The following is a 23,194-nucleotide window of genomic DNA, read 5'->3' on the forward strand; positions in this document are numbered from 1 at the left end:
ATCAATGTAATCCATTATATAAACAAACTCAAAGACAAATACCACATGATCATCTCGTTAGATGCAGAAAAAGCATTTGACAAGATCCAACACCCATTCATGATAAAAGTTTTGGAAAGATCAGGAATTCAAGGCCCATACCTAAACATAATAAAAGCAATCTACAGCAAACCAGTAGCCAACATCAAAGTAAATGGAGAGAAGCTGGAAGCAATCCCACTAAAATCAGGGACTAGACAAGGCTGCCCACTTTCTCCCTACCTATTCAACATAGTACTTGAAGTATTAGCCAGAGCAATTCGACAACAAAAGGAGATCAAGGGGATACAAATTGGAAAAGAGGAACTCAAAATATCACTTTTTGCAGATGATATGATAGTATATATAAGTGACCCTAAAAATTCTACCAGAGAACTCCTAAACCTGATAAACAGCTTCGGTGAAGTAGCTGGATATAAAATTAACTCAAACAAGTCAATGGCCTTTCTCTACACAAAGAATAAACAGGCTGAGAAAGAAATTAGGGAAACAACACCCTTTTCAATAGTCACAAATAGTATAAAATATCTCGGCGTGACTCTAACTAAGGAAGTGAAAGATCTGTATGATAAAAACTTCAAGTCTCTGAAGAAAGAAATTAAAGAAGATCTCAGAAGATGGAAAGATCTCCCATGCTCATGGATTGGCAGGATCAACATTGTAAAAATGGCTATCTTGCCAAAAGCAATCTACAGATTCAATGCAATCCCCATCAAAATTCCAACACAATTCTTCAACGAATTAGAAGGAGCAATTTGCAAATTCGTCTGGAATAACAAAAAACCTAGGATAGCAAAAACTCTTCTCAAGGATAAAAGAAGCTCTGGTGGAATCACCATGCCTGACCTAAAGCTTTACTAAAGAGCAATTGTGATAAAAACTGCATGGTACTGGTATACTGACAGAAAAGTAGACCAATGGAATAAATTTGAAGACCCAGAAATGAACCCACACACCTATGGTCACTTGATCTTCGACAAGGGAGCTAAAACCATCCAGTGGAAGAAAGACAGCATTTTCAACAATTGGTGCTGGCACAACTGGTTGTTATCGTGTAGAAGAATGCGAATCGACCCATACTTATCTCCTTGTACTAAGGTCAAATCTAAGTGGATCAAGGAACCTCACATAAAACCAGAGACACTGAAACTTATAGAGGAGAAAGTAGGGAAAAGCCTTGAAGATATGGGCACAGGGGAAAAATTCCTGAACAGAACAGCAATGGCTTGTGCTGTAAGATCGAGAATTGACAAATGGGACCTAATGAAACTCCAAAGTTTCTGCAAGGCAAAAGACACCGTCAATAAGACAAAAAGACCACCAACAGATTGGGAAAGGATCTTTACCTATCCTAAATCAGATAGGGGACTAATATCCAACATATATAAAGAACTCAAGAAGGTGGACTTCACAAAATCAAATAACCCCATTAAAAAATGGGGCTCAGAACTGAACAAAGAATTCTCACCTGAGGAATACCGAATGGCAGAGAAGCACCTGAAAAAATGTTCAACATCCTTAATCATCAGGGAAATGCAAATCAAAACAACCCTGAGATTCCACTTCACTCCAGTCAGAATGGCTAAGATCAAAAATTCAGGTGACAGCAGATGCTGGTGAGGATGTGGAAAAAGAGGAACACTCCTCCATTGTTGGTGGGATTGCAGGCTTGAACAACCACTCTGGAAATCAGTCTGGCGGTTCCTCAGAAAATTGGACATAGTACTACCGGAGGATCCAGCAAACCTCTCCTGGGCATATATCCAGAAGATGCCCCAACTGGTAAGAAGGACACATGCTCCACTATGTTCATAGCAGCCTTATTTATAATAGCCAGAAGCTGGAAAGAACCCAGATGCCCCTCAACAGAGGCATGGATACAGAAAATGTGGTACATCTACACAATGGAGTACTACTCAGCTATTAAAAAGAATGAATTTATGAAATTCCTAGCCAAATGGATGGACCTGGAGGGCATCATCCTGAGTGAGGTAACACATTCACAAAGGAATTCACACAACATATACTCACTGATAAGTGGATATTAGCCCAAAACCTAGGATACCCAAGATATAAGATACATTTTCCTAAACACATGGAACTCAAGAAAAATGAAGACTGAAGTGTGGACACTATGGCCCTCTTTAGAAGTGGGAACAAAACACCCATGGAAGGAGTTACAGAGACAAAGTTTGGAGCTGAGATGAAAGGATGGACCATGTAGAGACTGCCATATCCTGGGATCCATCCCATAATCAGCTTCCAAATGCTGACACCATTGCATACACTAGCAAGATTATGCTGAAAGGACCCTGATATAGCTGTCGCTTGTCAGAGTATGCCTGGGCCTAGCAAACATAGAAGTGGATGCTCACAGTCGGCTATTGGATGGATCACATGGCCTCCAATGAAGGAGCTAGAGAAAGTACCCAAGAAGCTAAAGGGATCTGCAACCCTATAGGTGGAACAACATTATGAACTAACCAGTACCCCGGAGCTCTTGACTCTAGCTGCATATGTATCAAAAGATGGCCTTGGAGGCCATCACTGGAAAGAGAGGCCCATTGGACACGCAAACTTTATATGCCCCAGAACAGGGGAACGCCAGGGCCAAAAAAGGGGAGTGGGTGGGTACGGGAGTGGGGGTGGGTGGCTATGGGGGACTTTTGGTATAGCATTGGAAATGTAAATGAGCTAAATACCTAATAAAAAATGGAAAAAAAAGAAAAAGAAAAAGAAAAAAATGGTTCTAGCACAACTTGAGCTTATAATGTAGAAGAATGTAAATTGATCCATACTTATCTCCAAGTCTAAGTGAATCAAGGAGTGCCACAAAAAAAAAAAAAACCATACACACTAAAACTTAAACAGAAGAAAATGCAGAAAAACCTCGAAGATATTGGCACAGGGGAAAAATTGCTGAACAGAACCACAATGGCTTGTACTGTAAAATAGAGAATCCACTAATGGGACCTCATAAATTTGCAAAGCTTCTGTAAGGCAAAAATATTCTGTCAATAAGACAAAAAGGCCACCAACAGATTGAGGAAGGATTTTTACCAATCCTAAATCTGATAGGGGACTAATATCCAATATATACAAAGAACTCAAGATGATGGACTCCAAAAAAAAACAAAAACAAAAAAACAAATAACCCCATTAAAAAATGGGGCACAGAGCTAAAAAAAGAATTCTCAACTGAGGAATACCAAATGGATGAGAAGTACCTGAAAAAAAGTTCACCATCTTTAATCATCAGGAAAATGAAAATGAGATTCCACCTCACACCAGTGAGAATGGCTAAGATCAAAAATTCTGGTGACTGCAGATGCTGGCGAGGATGTGGAGAAAGAGGAACACTCTTCCATTGCTGGTGGGATTGCAAGCTTGTACAACCACTCTGGAAATCAGTTTGGCAGTTCCTCAGAAAATTGGACATAGTACTACTGGAGGATCCAGCAATACCTTTCCTTGGCATATATCCTGAAGGTGTTAACACTAGTAATAAGAACACATGCTCCACCATGTTCATAGCAGCATTATTTATAATAGCCAGAATCTGGAAAGAACCCAGATGTTCCTCAAAAGAGGAAAGGATACAGAAAATGTGGTACATTTTCACAATGGAGTACTAATCAGCTATTAAAGATGAATTTATGAAATTCTTAGGCAAATGGATGGATCTGGAGGATATCATCCTGAGTGAGGTAACCCAATCACAGAAAAACTCATATGATATGCACTCACTGATTAGTGGATATTTGCCCAGAAACTTAGAGTACCCAAGATACAATTTGCATAACACATGAAACTCAAGAATAAGGAAGACCAAAGTGTGGATACTTCCTCCCTCCTTAGAATGGGGAACAAAATATCCATGGAAGGAGTTACAAAGACAAAGTTTTGATCAAAGCCTGAAGGAACAACCACGCAGAGACTGCCTTATCCAGGGATCCATACCATAATCAACCACCAAACTTAGACACTATTACATATGGCAGCAAGATTTTCCTGAAAGGACCCTGATATAGTGTCTCTTGTGAGTCTATGCCAATGCCTGGCAAATACAGAAGTGGATGTTCACAGTCATCTATAGGATGGAACACAGGGCCTCCAATGTAGGAGCTAAAGAAAATACCCAAGGAGCTGAAGGGGTCTGCAACAGTATAGGTGGAACAAAAATATGAACTAACAAGTACCTCCAGAGCTTGTGTCTCTAGCTGCATATGTAGCAGAAGATGGCCTAGTCAGCCATCATTGGGAAGAGAGGCCCCTAGGTATTGCAAACTTTATATGCCCCAGTACAGGGGAACACTAGGGCCAAGAAGTAGGAGTGGGTGGATCGGGGAGGAGGGCAGGACAGAGGGTATGGGGGCCTTTCGGGATAGCATTTGAAATGTAAATGAAGAAAATATCTAATAAAAATTAGGAAAAAAGGTAAAAAAATTCCTCCCCCATCATTCTTCACACAGCAATTTCTATCTTAACTCAGAAAGTGTTATCTTCTTAACCATAATCAATAAACCTTTTAAATAAATCTGGATTGAGTCTATAGTCTTCTTTCATGAGTCAGGAATGCCAAAACATTATTATTATTTAGAACATTTTCCAACATTCCACAGAGCAGCTCTTATGCAATATCCCAAGATAACAATTATCTTCAAAATTCGTACTTGGAAGGCCTCTAATAAACTTTGAAACTGGAAATCTCTCCATAAGAAATTCATAACTTACCATGTTCATTTCTTCTTTGAATTGGCTTCAGGAGCTAAATTTCATCTGCTATCAAAATTCCTTTTATCTCTTCTTTTGTGCGGGGAATAAGGGAGAGAACAGATAGGATACTAATTTGTAAGCAAAGCTGGCCTCAATTTTGCATTCCCCTATATCAGTTTCCCAAGTTTTGAGGTTACAGGTATGCACCTCCATGCCATAAAAAAAAGTCAGCATGTAAAGTATGCAATTCTCTATGTTTGGTAAATGTACAGCTGTGTATTTACAACTGTGTTCAAGATATAATCCATAGCAATCTCCATTCCAGCTCAGGAGTCTTTTATGATCCTGGAGTTTGCTTTTCCAGATGGTTTGATGGAAGGAATCTATCATGTGTAGCCATATTTGGGGGTTTTATTTTGCTGGTTGATTGGATAGATGGATGGATGGTTCGTTGGTTGGTTGGTTGGTTGGTTGGTTGGTTGGTTGGTTGGTTGGTTGGTTGGTTGGTTGCTATTGAGATAAAAGTCTCTCCACTTGACCAGACTGATCTCAAAATTAACAATTCTCCTGTCTGTGCCTCAACATTCAAGGTAGCTGAGATTCTAAGCATAAACTGTGGCACACAGCTAATATGCAGCCTTTGAGGCCAGCTTCATTTCCACAGCACAATACACTAGGAGAGTCACCAATATCATTTTAGGTGTCAGTAGTATACTGATTGGTGTTAGTGGTATTCCATTGTTGGATAGTCCCAAACTTTCTTTCTTTCTTACTCACTAGTTCAAGGACATGTGACCGATTCAAATTTGGGTCTGTTAGTAATAATGTGCAGAGCAGTGGCATATTCCTGTAATCCCAACATTACTGGGGACAGAGATAGTCTACATAGTGAGTCCTGGGCCAGGCACTGCTGCACAGCAAGTCCCTGCCTCCATAATGATGAAGGTGTATACATTTAAGTACAGGTTTTGTATGAAAATAGGGTTTCATTTTGCACCTAGTAGAAGACCGAAGGGTTATAAGATATGCTTAGCTCTAAAAGAAACCAGCAAAGTGTTTGGCCAAGACACTGCACCATTTTACAAAGATCATTTGTGCCAATATGGTCCTGTTACTCTAGTCTATACATTTGGTATTGATATAAATACACATCTAGAAGTAGATATGAGTTCAATTTTTTGATATGCTATTGATAAGGCATTTTTACAATTATTTACTGTAAGGATTCTTTGAATATGTTTCATTCTTCTACTTTATCGTTTGTCTTATGAATGTTTTCTCAGAGTGTGGTTTGTCTTTTCTTTTTCTCAACTGTCTCTTTGAGAAGTTTAGCTTTTTCTGAGTCCAATTATTTTTCTTGCCTTTTATTTTCTAGAGCTTGCAGATCATGGTTACTGATCATAATAGTTATCATTATTTCATTTTTTGTTTCTATTCTAGTTTTCTTTCAGTTTCTGAGATAAAACATGGACCAAAAGCAACTTAGCAGAAATTTGGATACTATGAAGGAACAATGCTTACAGGCTTGCTCTGGGGTCACACTCAGCTACCTTTCTTCTACAGCCCAAACTCATCTGCTTAGCTTTGGCAACACCCACAGTGGGTTGAGTACTCTTATATCAAGAAGCAATTGAGAAAATGCCCCACAGACAAGTTCACAGGCTAATAATAATACAATAATAATAATAAATCCAATTCCTCAATAAAGGTGCGCTCTTACCAGATGTCAAATTGACAGCTGATGCATTGTTACTTTTTAATAATCATTATTTCTTTTATTATTATTAACAATTCTTTTTCCTTAAAATTTATTTATTCCCTGTATATGAGTACATTGTTGCTCTCTACAGACACAGCAAAACAGGGAATCAGATCCCATTAGAGATGGTTATGAGCAACCATGTGGTTGCTGGGAATTGAACTCAGGACCTCTTGAAGAGCAGTCACTGCTCTTAACCACTGAGCCATCTCTCTAGCATTCAATAATAATTATTTCTATTCAGCAAACATAAAACAGATAATCATTCTCAGACACTGTACAGTTATTGTGCCTAATATAACTTAGATGGGGATTTGATGGAGACATCTTATTTGGAGCAGCATGTTCTGGGCTCTCTCTCTCTCTCTCTCTCTCTCTCTCCCTCTCCCTCTCTCCCTTCTTCCCTTCCTCCCCTCTGCTCCCCTCCCCTCCCCTTCCCTCCTCTTCCCTCCCCTCCCATGTAGGTCTCTGTGTTTCTCCCATCTGCTGAAGGAGGAAGCCCCTCTGAAAAATGACTGAAAAGGCACTGATGCATACTTAAAAGAGAATATCATTAGCAGACATGTTATTGTCACTTTTTTTAGAGAAGTCGTATTTGGTTTTACCCTAGGTCTCTGTACTATCTAGTCTCTGGTTCCTGCTAACCCAAGTAGTGCCATATATAGGTTCAGTCTTGTAGAATGAGCCTTAAGTCAAATCAGACATTGGATGGCTACTCTGACAAGCTTTGTACCACCATTGCCCTAGCATATATTTCAGGCAGCATAGATTGTAGGTCAAAGGGTTTGTGGCTGGCTGGTGTTTATGTGTCTCTTTTGATAGCCTGCAGAGTATATTCTCATACCCAATACACTAGAATGTACTGGTGAATGTTACAGCTCAACCTCCACATGTTCAAAGAGTTTTGTGGCTATCCACATATTTGTGGAACAGGCAAAGGGAGAGTTAAATTGGATGTCTATATTAGTGTGTGAATCCCATCAGGAATTCAACCAACCTTAAAGGAAAATTATTTTGAGATGTGTATCTATGCACATGTGTGTGCCTATGTGTGCATGTGTGTGTGTGGGAGAGAGAGAGAGAGAGAGAGAGAGAGTGTGTGTGTGTGTGTGTGTGTGTGTGTGTCTGTTTGCTTCCCATTGAGCAGTACCCCAGCTCCAAAAAATCTTTTTCCCCTCATTTTGTGTTTTCTTTATTTCTTCTATTGACATGTTCAGGTCTTGAACTGTTTTGTTCATTTTCTTCATTGATTGTATTTTTATTAATTATTTTTATGTATTTACATTTCAAATGTTGTCCCCTTCTCTTAGGGAAGGACAGAAGTAACTGAAGGGGATTACAAACCCCTAGGAAAAACAGTATCAACTAACTGAAATACTCAGCAAACCCAGGGACTAATACACCAATCAAAGAGCATACATGGGCTGATCCACAGTAGCCATTATATAGGTAATAAAGGACTGCCTTGTCTGGCCTCAGTGGGAGGAGATGCACTTGGTCCTATGGAGTTCTGGTGCCCTAAAGAAGAGGAATGCTAGAGGGGTGAGGTGGGAGTGGGTGGGAGAGTGCATCCTAAAAGATTCTTTAATTGCATCTACTCTGAGTACATATGGATGGATGTTCTTGTCGTTGTTCCCCAGACAGCTCTGCATTACAAGTTTTCATGTGATATTTGTTTTGGACTTTGATTTTTCTCGTTTTTTCTTCTTTAGGTTCTCCATGCAGTCCACAGTCCAGGAGTTTGCTGTGTAGACAAAGCTAGTCTTGAATTCATAGAGCTCCTCCAGCCTCTGCCTTCCAAGACATACACCACTGTGCCCAGCCTGAACTTGGTTTTTTGTTTGTTTGTTTGTTTGTTTTTTGTTGTTGTTTTTGTTTTTTTCGATACAGGGTTTCTCTGTATAGCCCTGGATGTCCTGGAACTCACTTTGTAGACCTGGCTGGGCTCGATCTCAGAAATCTGCCTGCTTCTGCCTCCCAAGTGCTGGGATTAAAGGCACATGCCACCACCGCCCGGCGAACTTGGTATTTTTAAACAGTCTATAAATTGTTGCAAGTAAAAGTAGGCTTCACACAGGATATATGAAAATCCAGTATCATATCAAGGAATGGAGTTTACATTTGTTTATTTGTTTGAGATTGAGCATCAAATTCTTGATCCTCAACAGGAACCTTCCTGTTTCCATCTACACCTGGAGCTGACTCTGTGCCACAGCTCTCCTTACCTCAATCCTACTGAGTGAGAGGTGGTCTCCCAGGAGGGCTGACACACCTGAGAGCACAGGTAAGATCACCATTTCTGCTCAAATACATGGACCAAAGAGGAACCTGTCCAGAGCCCTCAGGACACAGGAACTGATGTGCAGCCTGGGACAAGATCCTTCCGGGTTTCATCTGCAGCCAGAGCTGATACTGTGCCACAGCTCTCCAACCAAATACTGCAGGGAGAGAGCCTCAAACACAAGGGTACAGGGGAAAAGTTCCTGAACAGAACACCAATGTCTTATACTCTAAGATCAAGAATTGACAAATGAGACCTCATGAAATTACAAGGCTTCTGTAAAGCAAAGGATACTGTCAATAGCACAAAATGGCAACCAAAAAATTGGGAAAAGATCTTTCCAAATCCCATATCCAATAGAGGGCTAATATCCAATATATACAAAGAGCTCAAGAACTTAGACTTAGACATTCAAATACCACTATTAAAAAGTGGCATACAGAGCTAAACAAAGATTTCTCAACTGAGGAAACCTGAATGGTCTAGAAGGACCTAAAGAAATGTTCAACATCCTTAGTCATCAGGAAAATGCAAGTCAAAACAACCCTGAGATTCCACTTCATACCAGTCAGAATGGCTAAGATAAAAAACTCAGGTGACAGCAGATGCTGACAAGGTTGTGGAGAAAGAGAACACTCCTCCATTGTCAGTAGGATTGCAAGCTGATACAAACACTCTGGAAATCAGTTTGGCAGTTCCTCAGAATATTCGACATAGTATTACCTGAGGACCCAGGTATATATGCAAAAGATGCTCCAACAAGAACACATGCTATTCTATGTTCATACCAGCCTTTTTTATAGTCAGAAGTTGGAAACAACCCAGATGTCCTTCAACAGATGAATGGATACAGAAAATGACTTACATTTACACAATGGAGTACTACTCAGCTATTAAAAAAATGAATTCATAAAATTCTTAGGCAAATGGATGGAACTAGAAATATCATCCTGACTGAGGTAACACATTAGCAAAGGAACACACATGGTATGTACTCACTGATAAGTGGATATTAGCCCAAAGCTCAGAACACCCAATATACAATTCACAGACCACATGAAGCACCAGAAGAAGGAAGACCAAAGTGTGGGTCCTTCTGTCCTTCTTAGAAAGTGAATAAAATACTCACAGGAGCATATACAGAGATAATGTACAGAGCTGAGACTGAAAGTAAGGCCAACCAGAGACTGCTCCCCTGGGGATCCACTTCATATACAGTCAACATGGACACTATTGTGGATGCCAATGAGTTCTTCTTAACAGTTGCTTGATATAGCTGTCTCCTGAGAGTCTCTGCAAGAGCCTGGCATATACAGAGGTGGACACTCACAGCCAACCATTGAAATGATCTTGGGGTCCCCAATGGAGGAGTTAGAGAAAGGAATGAAGGAGCTGAAGGGGTTTGTAACCCCATAGGAATTCTAACACTATCAACCAACCAGAGTTCCCAAGGTCTAAACCACCAATCAAAGAGTTCACATGGAAGGAGCTATGGCTACAGCTGTATATGTAGCAGAGGATGGACTTGTCCAAAATCAATGAAAGAAGAGGCCCTTGGTCACATAAAGGCTCTATGCCCTCATATAAGGAAATGTGAAGGCAGGGAGGCAGGAGTGGGTGGGTGGGTGTGGGTTCACCTTAGAATCAAGAGGAGGGAAGATGGGATAGAGGGTTTCTAGGGTGAGTAAGTCAGGAAACTACATAACATTTGAAATGTAAGTAAATAAAATATCAAAATAAGGACATAAATAAATAAATAAATAAATAAATAAATAAATGGAATCAGTACAACCAGGAGCTTTGTCTTTGAGAAAATCAGCATGATAGATAAACCCTTAGCCTAACCAGAGGGCACAGAGACAGTATCCTAATTAAGAAAATCAGAAATGAAAAGGGAGACATAACAACAGGAACTGGGGAAATACAAAAAATCATCAGATCCTACTACAAAAACCTATACTCAACAAAACTGGAAACCTGGATGGAATGGACAATTTTCTAGACAAATACAAGGTACCAAAGTTAAATCAGTATCATATAAAGCATATAAACAGCCCCATAACCCCTAAAGAAATCGAAGCAGTCATTAAAAGTCTCCCAACCAAAAAAGAGCACAGGATCAGATAGGATTAGTCCAGAAATCTATCAGATCTTCAAAGAGGACCTAATACTAATTCTCTTCAAACTACTCCACAAAATAGAAACAGAAGAACACTACCCAATTCAGTCTAGGAAGCCATGATTACGCTGATACTTAAACCACAAAAAGACCCAATAAAGAAATAGAACTTCAGACCAATTTCCCTTATGAACATATATACAAAAATACTCAAAAGAATTCTTGCTGAATCAAAGAACACATCAAAACAATCACCATCATGATTAAGTAGGGTTTATCCCAGGGATGCAGGGATGGTTCAATATATGGAAATCCATCAACATAAACCACTAGATAAAAAAAACCCACATGATCATCTAATCTAATGCTGAGTAAGCATTTGACAAACATCAACACCCCTTCTTGGTAAAAGCCTTATAACAATCAGGAATTCAAAGCCCATACCTAAACATAGAATAAAGAATATACAGCAAAGCAGTACCAACATCAAACTAAATAGAGAGAAACTTAAAGCTATACCACTAAAATTAGGGGCTAAACAAGGCTCCCCACTCTCTCTTTACCTATTCGATATAATACTGGTAGTCCTAGCCAGAGCAATTAGACAACAAAAGGAGGTCAAGGGATTACAAATTGGAAAGGAAGAAGTCAAAGTAACACACTTAAAATATGATACGATACTATACTTAAGTGACCCCAAAAATCCCACCAAAGAACTCCCAAACCTGATAAACAACTTCAGCAAAGGTGGCTGGATTTGAAATTAACTCAAACAAGGGGGCTGGCAAGATGGCTCAGCAGTTAAGAGCACTTACGGCTCTTACAAAGGTCCTGAGTTCAAATCCACACAACCACATGGTAGCTCACAACCACCTGAAATGAGATCTGACATCCTCTTCTGGTGTGTCTGAAGACAGTTACAGTGTACTTATTTATAATAATAAATAAATCTTTGGGCCAGAGCAAGCAAGGACTTAGCAAGCAGGGCTGATCAGAGCAGAAGAGGTACTAAATTCAGTTCCCAAAAACCATGTGAAGGCTCACAACCATCTGTACAGCTACAGTGTACACATATACGTAAAAAAAGTAAATATTTTTAAAAATTAACTCAAATCAGTGTCCTTCCTCTACACAAAAGATAAACAGGCTGAGAAAGAATTTAGGGAAACAACACCCTTCACAATAGTCACAAATAATATAAAATACCTTGCTGTGACTCTAACTAAGCAAGTGAGAAGCTATATGACAAGAACGTCAAGTCTCTCAAGAAAGAAATCAAAGATCTCAGAAAATGGAAAGAACTCCCATGCTCATGGGTTGGCAGGATTAATAGAGTAAAAATGACCAATATTCCAAAAGCATCTACAGATTCAGTGCAATTCCCATCAAAATTCCAACTCAATTCTTCACAGACTTAGAAAGAGCAATTTCCAAATCCATCCGGAATAACAAAAAAAAGAAAAAAAAAAAAAACATGATAGCAAAATCTATTCTCAACAATAAAAGAACCTTTGGTGGAATCAGAATGCTTGATCTCAAGCTGTACTAGAGAACAATAGTGATTAAAAAAAAAACTGCATGGTATTTGTACTGGCTACTTTTGTGTGTCAACTTGACACAGGCTGGAGTTATCACAAAGAAAGGAGCTTCAGTTGGGGAAATGCCTCCATGAGATCCAGCTGTAAGGCATTTTCTCAATTAGTGATCAAGAGGGAAGGTCCCCTTGTGGGTGGTGCCATCTCTGGGCATCTCTTGGTTCTATAAGAGAGCAGGTTGAGCAAGCCAGTAAACAACATCCCTCCATGGCTTCTGCATCAGCTCCTTTCTGACCTACTTGAGTTCCAGTCATGACTTCCTTGGTGAGGAACAGCAGTATGGAAGTGTAAGCCAAATAAACCCTTTCCTCCCCAACTTGCTTCTTGGTCATGATGTTTGTGCAGGAATAGAAACATTAATTAAGACTAATTGGTACCAGCATAGTGGGATATTCTTGTGACAACCTGACCATGTTTTGGGGAGGACTGTGAAAGGACTTTGGAACTTTGAGCTTGAAGATCCATTCATTATTAAGAGCTCTGTCAGGTGTTGGTAGGGGCTTGGAAGATAATGTTAAACAGTGCAGAAGATGGAGATCTGGCTTGTGAAATTTCAGAGGGAAAATTAAAAACTCTTTTCAGGGCTATTGCTGTTTTGATTGGGAAGATTCTGTGGTTCTGGTTAGCTAGGGATGATGAATCAGCTGTGATTGAAAAGATACCTGACTAAGACAGTATTGGTACAGAGACAGACAGGTAGATTAATGGAATAGAATTGAAGACCCAGAAATGAACCCACACACCTATGGTCACTTGATCTTTGACAAGGGAGCAAAAACCATCCAGTGGAAAAAAAACAGAATTTTCAACAAATGGTGCTGGCACAACTGGCAGTTATCATGTGGAAGAATGCGAATTGATCCATTCCTATCTCCTTGTACTAAGGTCAAATCTAAGTGGATTAAGGAACTCCACATAAAACCAGAGACACTGAAACTTATAGAGGAGAAAGTGGGGAAAAGCCTCGAAGATATGGGTACAGGGGGAAAGTTCCTGAATAGAACAGCAATGGCTTGTGCTGTAAGATCGGGAATCGACAAATGGGACCTCCTAAAATTGCAAAGCTTCTGCAAGGCAAAAGACACTGTCAATAAGACAAAAAGGCCACCAACAGATTGGGAAAGGATCTTTACCTATTCTAAATCAGATACAGGACTAATATCCAATATATATAAAGAACTCAAGAAGGTGGACTACAGAAAAATCAAATAACCCCATTAAAAAATGGGGCTCAGATCTAAACAAAGTATTCTCACCTGAGGAATACCAAATGGCTGAGAAGCACCTGAAAAAATGTTCAATATCCTTAATCATCAGGGAAATGCAAATCAAAACAACCCTGAGATTCCGTTCACCTCACACCAGTCATAATGGCTGAGATCAAAAATTCAGGTGACAGCAGATGCTGGCAAGGATGTGGAGAAAGAGAAACACTCCTCCATTGTTGGTTGGATTGCAAGCTTGTACATCCACTCTGGAAATCAGTCTGGCAGTTCCTCAGAAAAATGGACATAGTACAACCGGAGGATCCATCAATACCTCTCCTGGGCATATATCCAGAAGATGTTCCAACCGGTAAGAAGGACACATGCTCCACTATGTTCATAGCAGCCTTATTTATAATAGCCCGAAGCTGGAAAGAACCCAGATGCCCCTCAACAGAGGAATGGATACAGAAAATTTGGTACATTTACACAATGGAGTACTACTTGGTTATTAAAAACAATGAATTTATGAAATTCCTAGGCAAATGGATGGACCTGGAGGGCATCATGCTGAGTGAGGTAACCCAATCACAAAAGAACTCACACAATATGTACTCAGTGATAAGTGGATATTAGCCCAGAAACTTAGAATACCCAAGATATAACATACAATTTGCAAAACACATGAAACTCAAGAAGAACAAATACCAAAGTGTGAACACTTTGCCCCTTCTTAGATTTGGGAACAAAACACCCATGGAAGGAGTTACAGAGACAAAGTTTAGAGCTGAGACGAAAGGATGGACCATCTAGAAACTGCCATATCTGGGGATCCATCCCATAATCAGCTTCCAAACCTTGACACCATTGCATATACTAGCATGATTTTGCTGAAAGGACCCAGATATAATCTTGTGAGACTATTCTGGGGCCTAGCAAACACAGAAGTGGATGCTCACAGTCAGCTATTGGATGGATCACAGGGCCCCCAATGGAGGAGCTAGAGAAAGTAACAAAGGAGCTAAAGGGATCTGCAACCCTATAGGTGGAACAACATTATGAACTAGCCAGTAGCCCCCAGAGCTTGTGTCTCTAGCTGCATATATATCAGAAGATGGCATAGTTGGCCATCAGTGGAAAGAGAGGCCCATTGGTTGTGCAAAGTTTATATGCCTAAGTACAGGGGAATGCCAGGGCCAAGAAGAGGGAGTGGGAGGGTGGGGGAGTCGTTGGGGGAGTGTGTGGGTGACTTTTGGGATAGCATTGGAAATGTAAATGAAATAAATACCTAATTAAAAAAAAAGAACACCGTCAATAAGACAAAAAGGCAACCAATAGATTGGGAAAAGACTTTACCAATCCCACATCTGATAGAGGGCTAATATCAAATATATAGAAAGAACTCAAGACCTTAGACTCCATAGAAACAAATAACCCTATTAAAAAATCGGGAGGCAGAGGCAGGCAGATTTCTGAGTTTGAAACCAGTCTGATCTACAAGTGAGTTCCAGGACACCCAGGGCTATACAGAGAAACACTGTCTCGAAAAACCAAAAGAGAGAGAGAGAGGGGGGGGGGGGGGGGATAAGGAACTAAACAAAGAATTCTCAACTGAGGAATATCAAATGGCTCAGAAGAACCTAAAAAAATGTTCAGCATCCTTAGTCATCAGGCAAATGCAAGTCAAAACAACCCTGAGATTCCATCTCACACCAGTCAGAATGGCTAAGATCAGAAACTCAGGTGACAGCAGAAGCTGGCGAGGATGTAGAGAAAGAGAAACACTCCTCCATTGTTGGTTGGATTGCAAACTGGAATAACTACTCTGGAAATCAATTTGGCTGTTCCTCAGAAAATTGGACATAATACTACCTAAGAACCCAGCAGTACCACTCCCGGGCATATACCCAGAAGATGCTTTAACATGTAATTAGGACACATGCTCCATTATGTTCATAGCAGCCTTATTTATAATAGCCAGAATCAGGAAAGATCCCAGATATCCCACAATTGAGGATTGGATACAGAAAATGTGGTACATGTACACAATAGAATGTGGTACATGTAGTACTCAGTTATTAAAAACTATGAACTTATGAAATTCTCATGCAAATGGAAGGAACTAGAAAATGTCACCCTGAGTGAGGGAACAATCACAAAAGAACACACATGGTATGCACACACTGATAAGTGTATATTAGCCCAGAAGCTCAGAATACCCAAGATACAATTTACAGACCACATGAAACTCAAGAAGAAGGAAGACCTAAGTGTGGTAGTTTGGTCATTCTTAGACGGAGAAACAATATGCCCATGGGAGGAGATACAGAGACAAAATGTAGAGCAGAGACTGAAGGGAAGGACACCCAGAGACTGCCCCACCTTGGGATCCATCCCATATACAGTCACCAAACCCAGATACTATTGTGGATGCCAACAAGTGATTGTAGACAGTACCTGATATAGCTGTCTCCTGAGAGACTCTACCAGAGTCTGACAAATACAGAGGTGGATGCTCTCAGACAACCATTAGACTGAGCACCAGGTCCCTGATAGTGAGATACAGAAAGACCCAAGGAGCTCAAGGGGTTTGCAGTCCCATAGGAGGAACAACAATAGAACTAACCAGTACCCTCAAAGCTCCCAGAGACTAAACCACCATGCTACACACACTCCAGTGAAGTCTGCTTGGCAGGCTGAGAGGACTGGAAGCACTCACGAGGCAGGGAATTTCAAGGAAACTCAACCTCCTGAAACCAGGCATTCTCATAACCTGTATACTCATACCCTACTCCCACATTAGTCTGGTGTATGGATCCATGTGCTCTCTTTTAGTATTATTTTATTATAAGTGCCTTTAAAGATTGAATTCTGACATAGCTAAGCCTTTGCCAATGCTCCAACATCCTAGAAAATCCTTAAAGCTGACAAACTTGGAATTCAGTAGGAATTCAGTGAGAATGTTACCTATTCAGTAACATTCAAATTTACTTCTAGTAGACATGGTGAAACTAATTAGGCATTACAAAGAACAGAGCTAGAATAGCTCAGGGCTAGTCTGCAGAGTGATTATTTAGGGCAGTAGCCAGTCTCACCCAAACAAGGGAATACACAATGTCCTAGCTAATAGGTGGCTTTACCATGTAAGAGTTACAGAATTCCCCTGAGACAGGTTTCTTCACTAGGCCCAAAGAAACAGCATAATCAGGCATTTACTAAGAACCCCTGGTGGTGGGCTTAACAATAGACTAGCATTACACCTGGCTCCCTGATTAGTGGCAGCAGCCTGGTCCCCATCTTCTTTTGATGTATATATTCCTTTTGTACTGTGTCACTGTAACTCTCTCACCTGGTTTCTTGTCGCTCTTCTGTATAAAAAGTATGATCTCGACTTGAAAAATTACATTCAGATTCTACACAATCTCTCATGTTGATTCTGTCTTTCATTCATTTCACGGACTTCTTGTCCACCTGCAACCAGAGAACTGTTCTACGCAGACAGGGACCAAGAGGTTCTGCTGCACAAAGAGTATACACAGGGCACCATGACTCTAACTGCATATGTAGCAGAGGATGGCCATGTCAATCATCAATGGGAGGAGAGGTCTTTGGTCCTGTGAAGGCTCAATGCCCCAGTGTAGGGGAATGTAGGAGTGGGGAGGTTGGTAGCAGGGTTAGGGGGGGTTGGGCTAGGGAATTTTCTGAGGGGAAACCAGGAAAGGGGATAACATTTGAAATGTAAATGAAAACATCTAATAAAAACAAGAAGGGAAAAAAGAAAAAAGAAAAGGGAGACAAAACAATGAAATATATCTTAAAATAACTATTCTGCTTGTTGAATATCAACAGTTGAAACTATCAAAAACATGTTCGATAAACATCATGGAAATATTATTGCTAATTTGTCTCCCTGTGCATGAAATTAGCACTTTCTTAATGTTTCAATTCCAAGAGTTTTTGCTACTTTGAAATGTTTAAGATAGACTTACTAATAAAATTTCTCTCCTAGAATCACTGATAATCTTTTTTTAAGTAAACTGACAGTTAGACAACATTCACACATATATAAGGCATTTTAAATACTCTCTCACTATGTCAGGTGTTATATAAGGGCTTTTGAATATATATCTTAATGATTTATTTTTATTATTTTATGTTCTTTTACTGTGCTTAACTCCCAAAGAATAGTTTGTAGGTTTTGATACAATTTAGTGTTCAACATTAGATATAGGATCCTCAGTTATGGATGGTATTAAATATTCATTAATGACTTTTTTAGGGTATGAAAGGATATGAATATATAAGTTGAACAAATTTTTATGTGTTATGAATCTCAAAATACTCAATATTATTAATATGTTTGATTAAAATATGCATTTAAATGATAAAAATAAGAACAAATTTTTATGTATTATGATTCTCAAAATACTCAATATTATTAATATGTTTGATTAAAATATGCATTTAAATGATAAAAATAAGAAAAAAAGACAAATTTTTATGTATTATGATTCTCAAAATACTCAATATTATTAATATGTTTGATTAAAATATGCATTTAAATGATAAAAATAAGAAAAAAAGACACATGTGATGCTCTAGTAAATTTTCTGCTGACACCAGAAACTCCTTGTGGGTGAAACAGGACCAGGTGCCCTTTGAGCAGCAGTACACACTCAGCTGAGCTGATTTGCATATGGAGTCATTATACAAAAGTCCAGGCTTCATTAAGGCCACTGCCAGGGACCTAAGAGGCATCCTCTCTTCCAGCTCTCAGACATGGAGTCAGACACACTCCTGCTATGGGTGCTGCTGCTCTGGGTTCCAGGTGAGGATGCAGAGAAGTGTTGGGAGCAACCTCTGTGGCCATCATGACTTTCCATGCCTCTGAACTATTGATCATTATATTAATGCATTTGTATTTGGTTTTAAGTTTCCTAATTCATTGATTTCTTGGTTTCTCATAGTGGTGTCCACAATTATTCTTGAAATTTTTAAATGAAATAATCTTTTGCTGAGCAAGTATGTATACAAAAATAGTCTATGTGGTTATCATTCCAGGCTCCACTAGTAATATTGTGCTGACCCAATCTCCAGCTTCCTTGGATGTGTCTCTAGGGCAGAGGGCCACCATCTCCTGCATGGCCAGCAAAAGTCTCAGTTTTCTTCTTTCTACAAGTGCTCTGCACTGGTACGAAGAGAAACCAGGACAGCCACCCAAACTACTCATCTATAGTGCATCCAACCTAGAATCTGGGGTCCCTTCCAGGTTCAGTGGCAGTGGGTCTGAGAAAGACTTTACCCTCAACATTGATCCTGTGGAGGCTAATGATACTGCAACCTATTACTGTCAGTGAAAGTATAACAAAGTAAAAACAAAATTCTAGGCCTTTAGGCCCAGGCTTGGGAATGTGACCTCTGTGACTCATTGCTCCAAGGTATGCTAATCATAAAACAGATAGTGACATTCCTCCACCCACCCCTTTCCTGGGTTCAAAGAGTGCTCATTCAAAGAAAGTCACCCTGACCATTGCGGGAACCTGCTATGCATATGTGCTATTGTTAGGGGCTCTTAGAAAATGTCTTGAGAAATAACCCTCACAATTACCAGGTATTCCTCACGACTCTTGTAACTTTGCACTTCCTTGGGACTCTTAACAGGTATTTTTGGTATTTTCCAACAACGCCCTTCCCACCTCCTTGAGTTGTGGTTTCTTCCTTTAAATACCCCCTTATCCACCTACTCGGGGTGCCAAGGTCCTCTACCCCTGCGTGGTGTATGACCATGGGCCCGAGAGCGCTCTTGAATAAAAATCCTCTTGCAGTTTGTAGCAAGACCGTTTCTTGTGGGTGATTTTGGGGTGTCGCCTCTCCTGAGTCAGAATGTGGGGGAGTCCTCACGTTGTGAGTCTTTCATCAGCAAGCTAGGGAGGTTCCTCCCACAGTCCTCCAGGGCTGAACAAAAATCTCCTGGGGCTGCAGCTCACTGAGGCTAAGTCTCTCAGTTCTCTCTTACTCACTGACATTTCAACACAGAGCTATAGACATGTTTGTAAAAACATCTCAAATAATGAAATCAGTTATATAAACAGATATGTGTGTCCCATCCTTCATGCTTTGTAATGTAATTATTTACCAACAAAGTATGATTGATTGTTCTATTATATATAATTTAAATTTTTATAAACGCATATTTATCTTTAGATAATTTTCCCTTCTCTCCTCACTCCCTGACCATATCTCTGTCTATTCCCTCCACCCTCAGCATCCTCCTTTGACTTTCCAGTCCCTGAGGATTTACAGTCACTTATTTATAATTCTGAAAATAGAAAAAGATTATAAATACAAATTATGTCACTACAAAATAGTGTTAACAAAAGACATTTACTGTAGTGTGTGTGTGTGTGTGTGTGTGTGTGTGTGTGTGTGTGTGTGTGTGTGTGTAAGGACAACCTGCAGAAGTCAGTTCTTCCTTTCCAGCAGGTCCAGTCTGGGAATCAAACTCAGGTCATCAGTCTTCTGTGAGCTTCCTGGGACAGGGTGAGCAAATGGGTGAGCCAGCCTGGGGTACTATTTCTTTTCCTTTAATCATTTATATTCATTTTAAATTTTGTACATTGGGGAGATGTGCAAGTGTGAGTGCTCATAGCAGTCAGAAGAGGGCGTCAGATCCCAGGGAGCTGGAGATACAGGAGGTTTTGAACCAGTTGATGTGGGTGATAAAAACCAAATTGCTTTCCTCTGCAAGAACAAGAAGTGCTCTGAACTGCTAACACATTTATTCCAATCTGATGCACCATTTATTAAGGCACTTCTTTAGATTTAGTAACGCCTTTTCTCCTAGAACAATGGAAAACTTGATGGAAGCATAGTTGTCTATTATTTACATTAAAAAGAGCATTGAGCAGTTAAGTTTGTCAGTTAATCTTTCAGATACAAGCTTACATTCTCATCCCAGTGTTTTCACTTGCCAATTGCTTTTATTTGCTTACCCGCAAAAACACCCTGCCTTAGTTACTTAGAAACATAGGCTGGGCTATAGCTATTTTCCTCCTTTGGTTCCAATTTCTCTATCTCTGGGTCCATCCCCAAATTAAGATTTAGGATCAGATTTATTGATTTTCCTTTTCTCTTGAACCAATAATCTTCATTTTAACAGCTTGTATATGTGTTCAGTGTCTACTTGTGCTTTTCTTTCCTTCCTTCCGTCCTTCCTTCTTTCCTTCCTTCCTTCCTTCCTTTCTTCCTTCCTTCCTTCTTTCCTTACTTCCTTTCTTTCTTTCTTTCTTTCTTTATCCTTTCTTTCTTCATATTTTATGTATGGTTATACTAGCTGGGTTTGTGTGTCAACTTGACACAAGCTGGAGTTATCAGAGAATGGAGCTACAAGTGAGGAAATGCCTCCATAAGATCCAACTGTAAGGCATTTTCTCAAGTAGTGATCAAAGGGGGAGAGCACATTGTGGGTGGTGCCATCCCTGGGCTGGTAGTCTTGGGTTCTATAAGAGAGCAAGCTGAACCAGCCAGGGGAAGCAAGCCAGTAAGACACATTCTTCCATGACCCCTGCATCAGCTCCCGTATTCTGACCTGCTTGAGTTCCAGTCCTGACCTCCTTTGGTGATGAACAGCAATTTGGAAGTTTAAGCTGAGCAAAACCCCTTCCTCTCCAACTTGCATCTTGGTCATGATGTTTTGTGCAGGAATAGAAACCCTGACTATGAAAATGGTGTATGAAATATGTGAGTGAATGTAACATTTAGTGCACATTGAGGACAAATAACAACACTGGTGTTGGTCCTCAAATTCTACCTTGTTTGAGAAAGGGTGTCATCAAGGAACTTTCCAAACATGGAATTAAGGGGAAGAGGAGACTTAATGAATACCGTTTCTTTGCATACAAGCAATGAGCTCTCATCAACTTGGACTTCTCTACAGCACTGAGACACTAGGACTCCTTGGTTCTGTATCCCTAATGGAGAAGTGCTTTTTTTCCTGTATGCATTATGGCTTGTTGTACCTATAAGCAAGAAAGCAGAGAAAATGGCCTCCTAAGAGAAATACTAATTATAATACTACCATCCAATTAGAAATATCCAGCCATGAGGCTGGAAAATGATCTGAAATACCCTATATGTAAACATGTTTTGCTTTCCTGGGAAAGTTAAATCTCTGTAGACAGACACTGTTGTATGGAATCTACACTTCTAGACTCCTCCAGCACTACATCTGTTGTGATCATACCTCTCTGAGAGAAAGGCATGTGGGATCCTCTGTTGACTCTCTCTCCAGGTCATCCTACCCACTATCTCCAGGTTCACTCTGAGGGTCATCTCCTCAAACTAACCACCAATAAGTGTCCCCAACTCCTCTCTTTCTTCTTAAGGAAAATTTCAAGTGAACTTTTGCTCTCCAGAATACAAATCCCCTTTCCTTGCAAGACTTAAATCAAATTAAATCTGACTTTAGAGATTTTTCAGTTGACCCTGACCAATATACGGAAGCTGTCCAAACTCTCACCCTGTTAATGGATATGAGCTACAAAAAGATAAAGTTAAACCTGAGTGAGACAAATATATGTGCAGGAAAACAAGTTGTTTACCATCTGCTGAAACTTAGGCTGATGCCCTCCTTGTATCTATGGTCCACCTTACCAGTTCTTTTGTAAAGGTGAAAGAGACCCCATATTCAAAGAGATCATTTCCTAAGAAAATCTTTAATGGGGCCATAATAGTCATTTCTTAGAATAGTGAGATAAATATTTTCAAGCTCAAGTAGTAGAGGGATGAAGAGGGGGAAGGAGCAAATCTTAATCCACTCCTAACTGTCTTCCATATGTCAAAGTCTTCCTTGAAAAGTATAGAGATATATTAATGCACCATTAATCTCTCTCTGGACTCAATAGAAAGGAAACTAATTTAAACAAATACATTTATAAGCAAATAAATTACAAATATTAGAAGGAAGACACAGAAATTAGCCCTTGAACCAGTACAAACTTTAAATAATTTCCTGAAGACTGACATTACAGTCTTTTAAAATTGATCTCTACAGAAAGCTCAATGAGGAAAAAAATTAAGGTAAAAGCATAGTGGTGACCTCACAACCATGCAGGCCTAAGGATTTCTGAATGGCTTTGCAGTTAACTGCTACATTGAAGGACAGTCGAGAATTTGAAAGAAAAAGTACACTTATAATTGGAGGAAGCTGGCATGACTGTGAAAGAGGAAACACTAGAGATGGGACTGTCTTTGGAGTCAGAATTCTCTGCATCTCAACCCCTTCCCACAAGTTAACAACAGCACTGTTAATTTCTTAAGCTTTGAGCTCTTGCTACTGAGATACCATGATCATGAAAGAACTTCTCATAATTCTGAGAACTGAGGGGAAAGAGGTAAACCTCTTTCTATATTATCAAACTAGATATTCAAATTTTTTTTTATTAGGTATTTTCCTCATTTACATTTCCAATGCTATCCCAC

General features: G+C 39.8%; 1 pseudogene and 1 further gene; both read left to right on the plus strand.

Annotated features, from left to right (window-relative positions):
* The window catches only part of Igk (immunoglobulin kappa chain complex), a 3,171,119-nt gene that overhangs the window by 3,068,276 nt on the left and 79,649 nt on the right, over window positions 1–23,194 (plus strand).
* Window positions 18,494–19,654, plus strand: Igkv3-6 (immunoglobulin kappa variable 3-6; annotated as a pseudogene). Its single transcript is given in 2 exon segments — window positions 18,494–18,542; window positions 18,776–19,654. Coding segments are annotated over 2 exon segments (928 nt in total).

Source organism: Mus musculus, chromosome 6 (genome assembly GCF_000001635.26).
Source record: "Mus musculus strain C57BL/6J chromosome 6, GRCm38.p6 C57BL/6J".
In the NCBI taxonomy this organism is placed as follows: domain Eukaryota; kingdom Metazoa; phylum Chordata; class Mammalia; order Rodentia; family Muridae; genus Mus; species Mus musculus.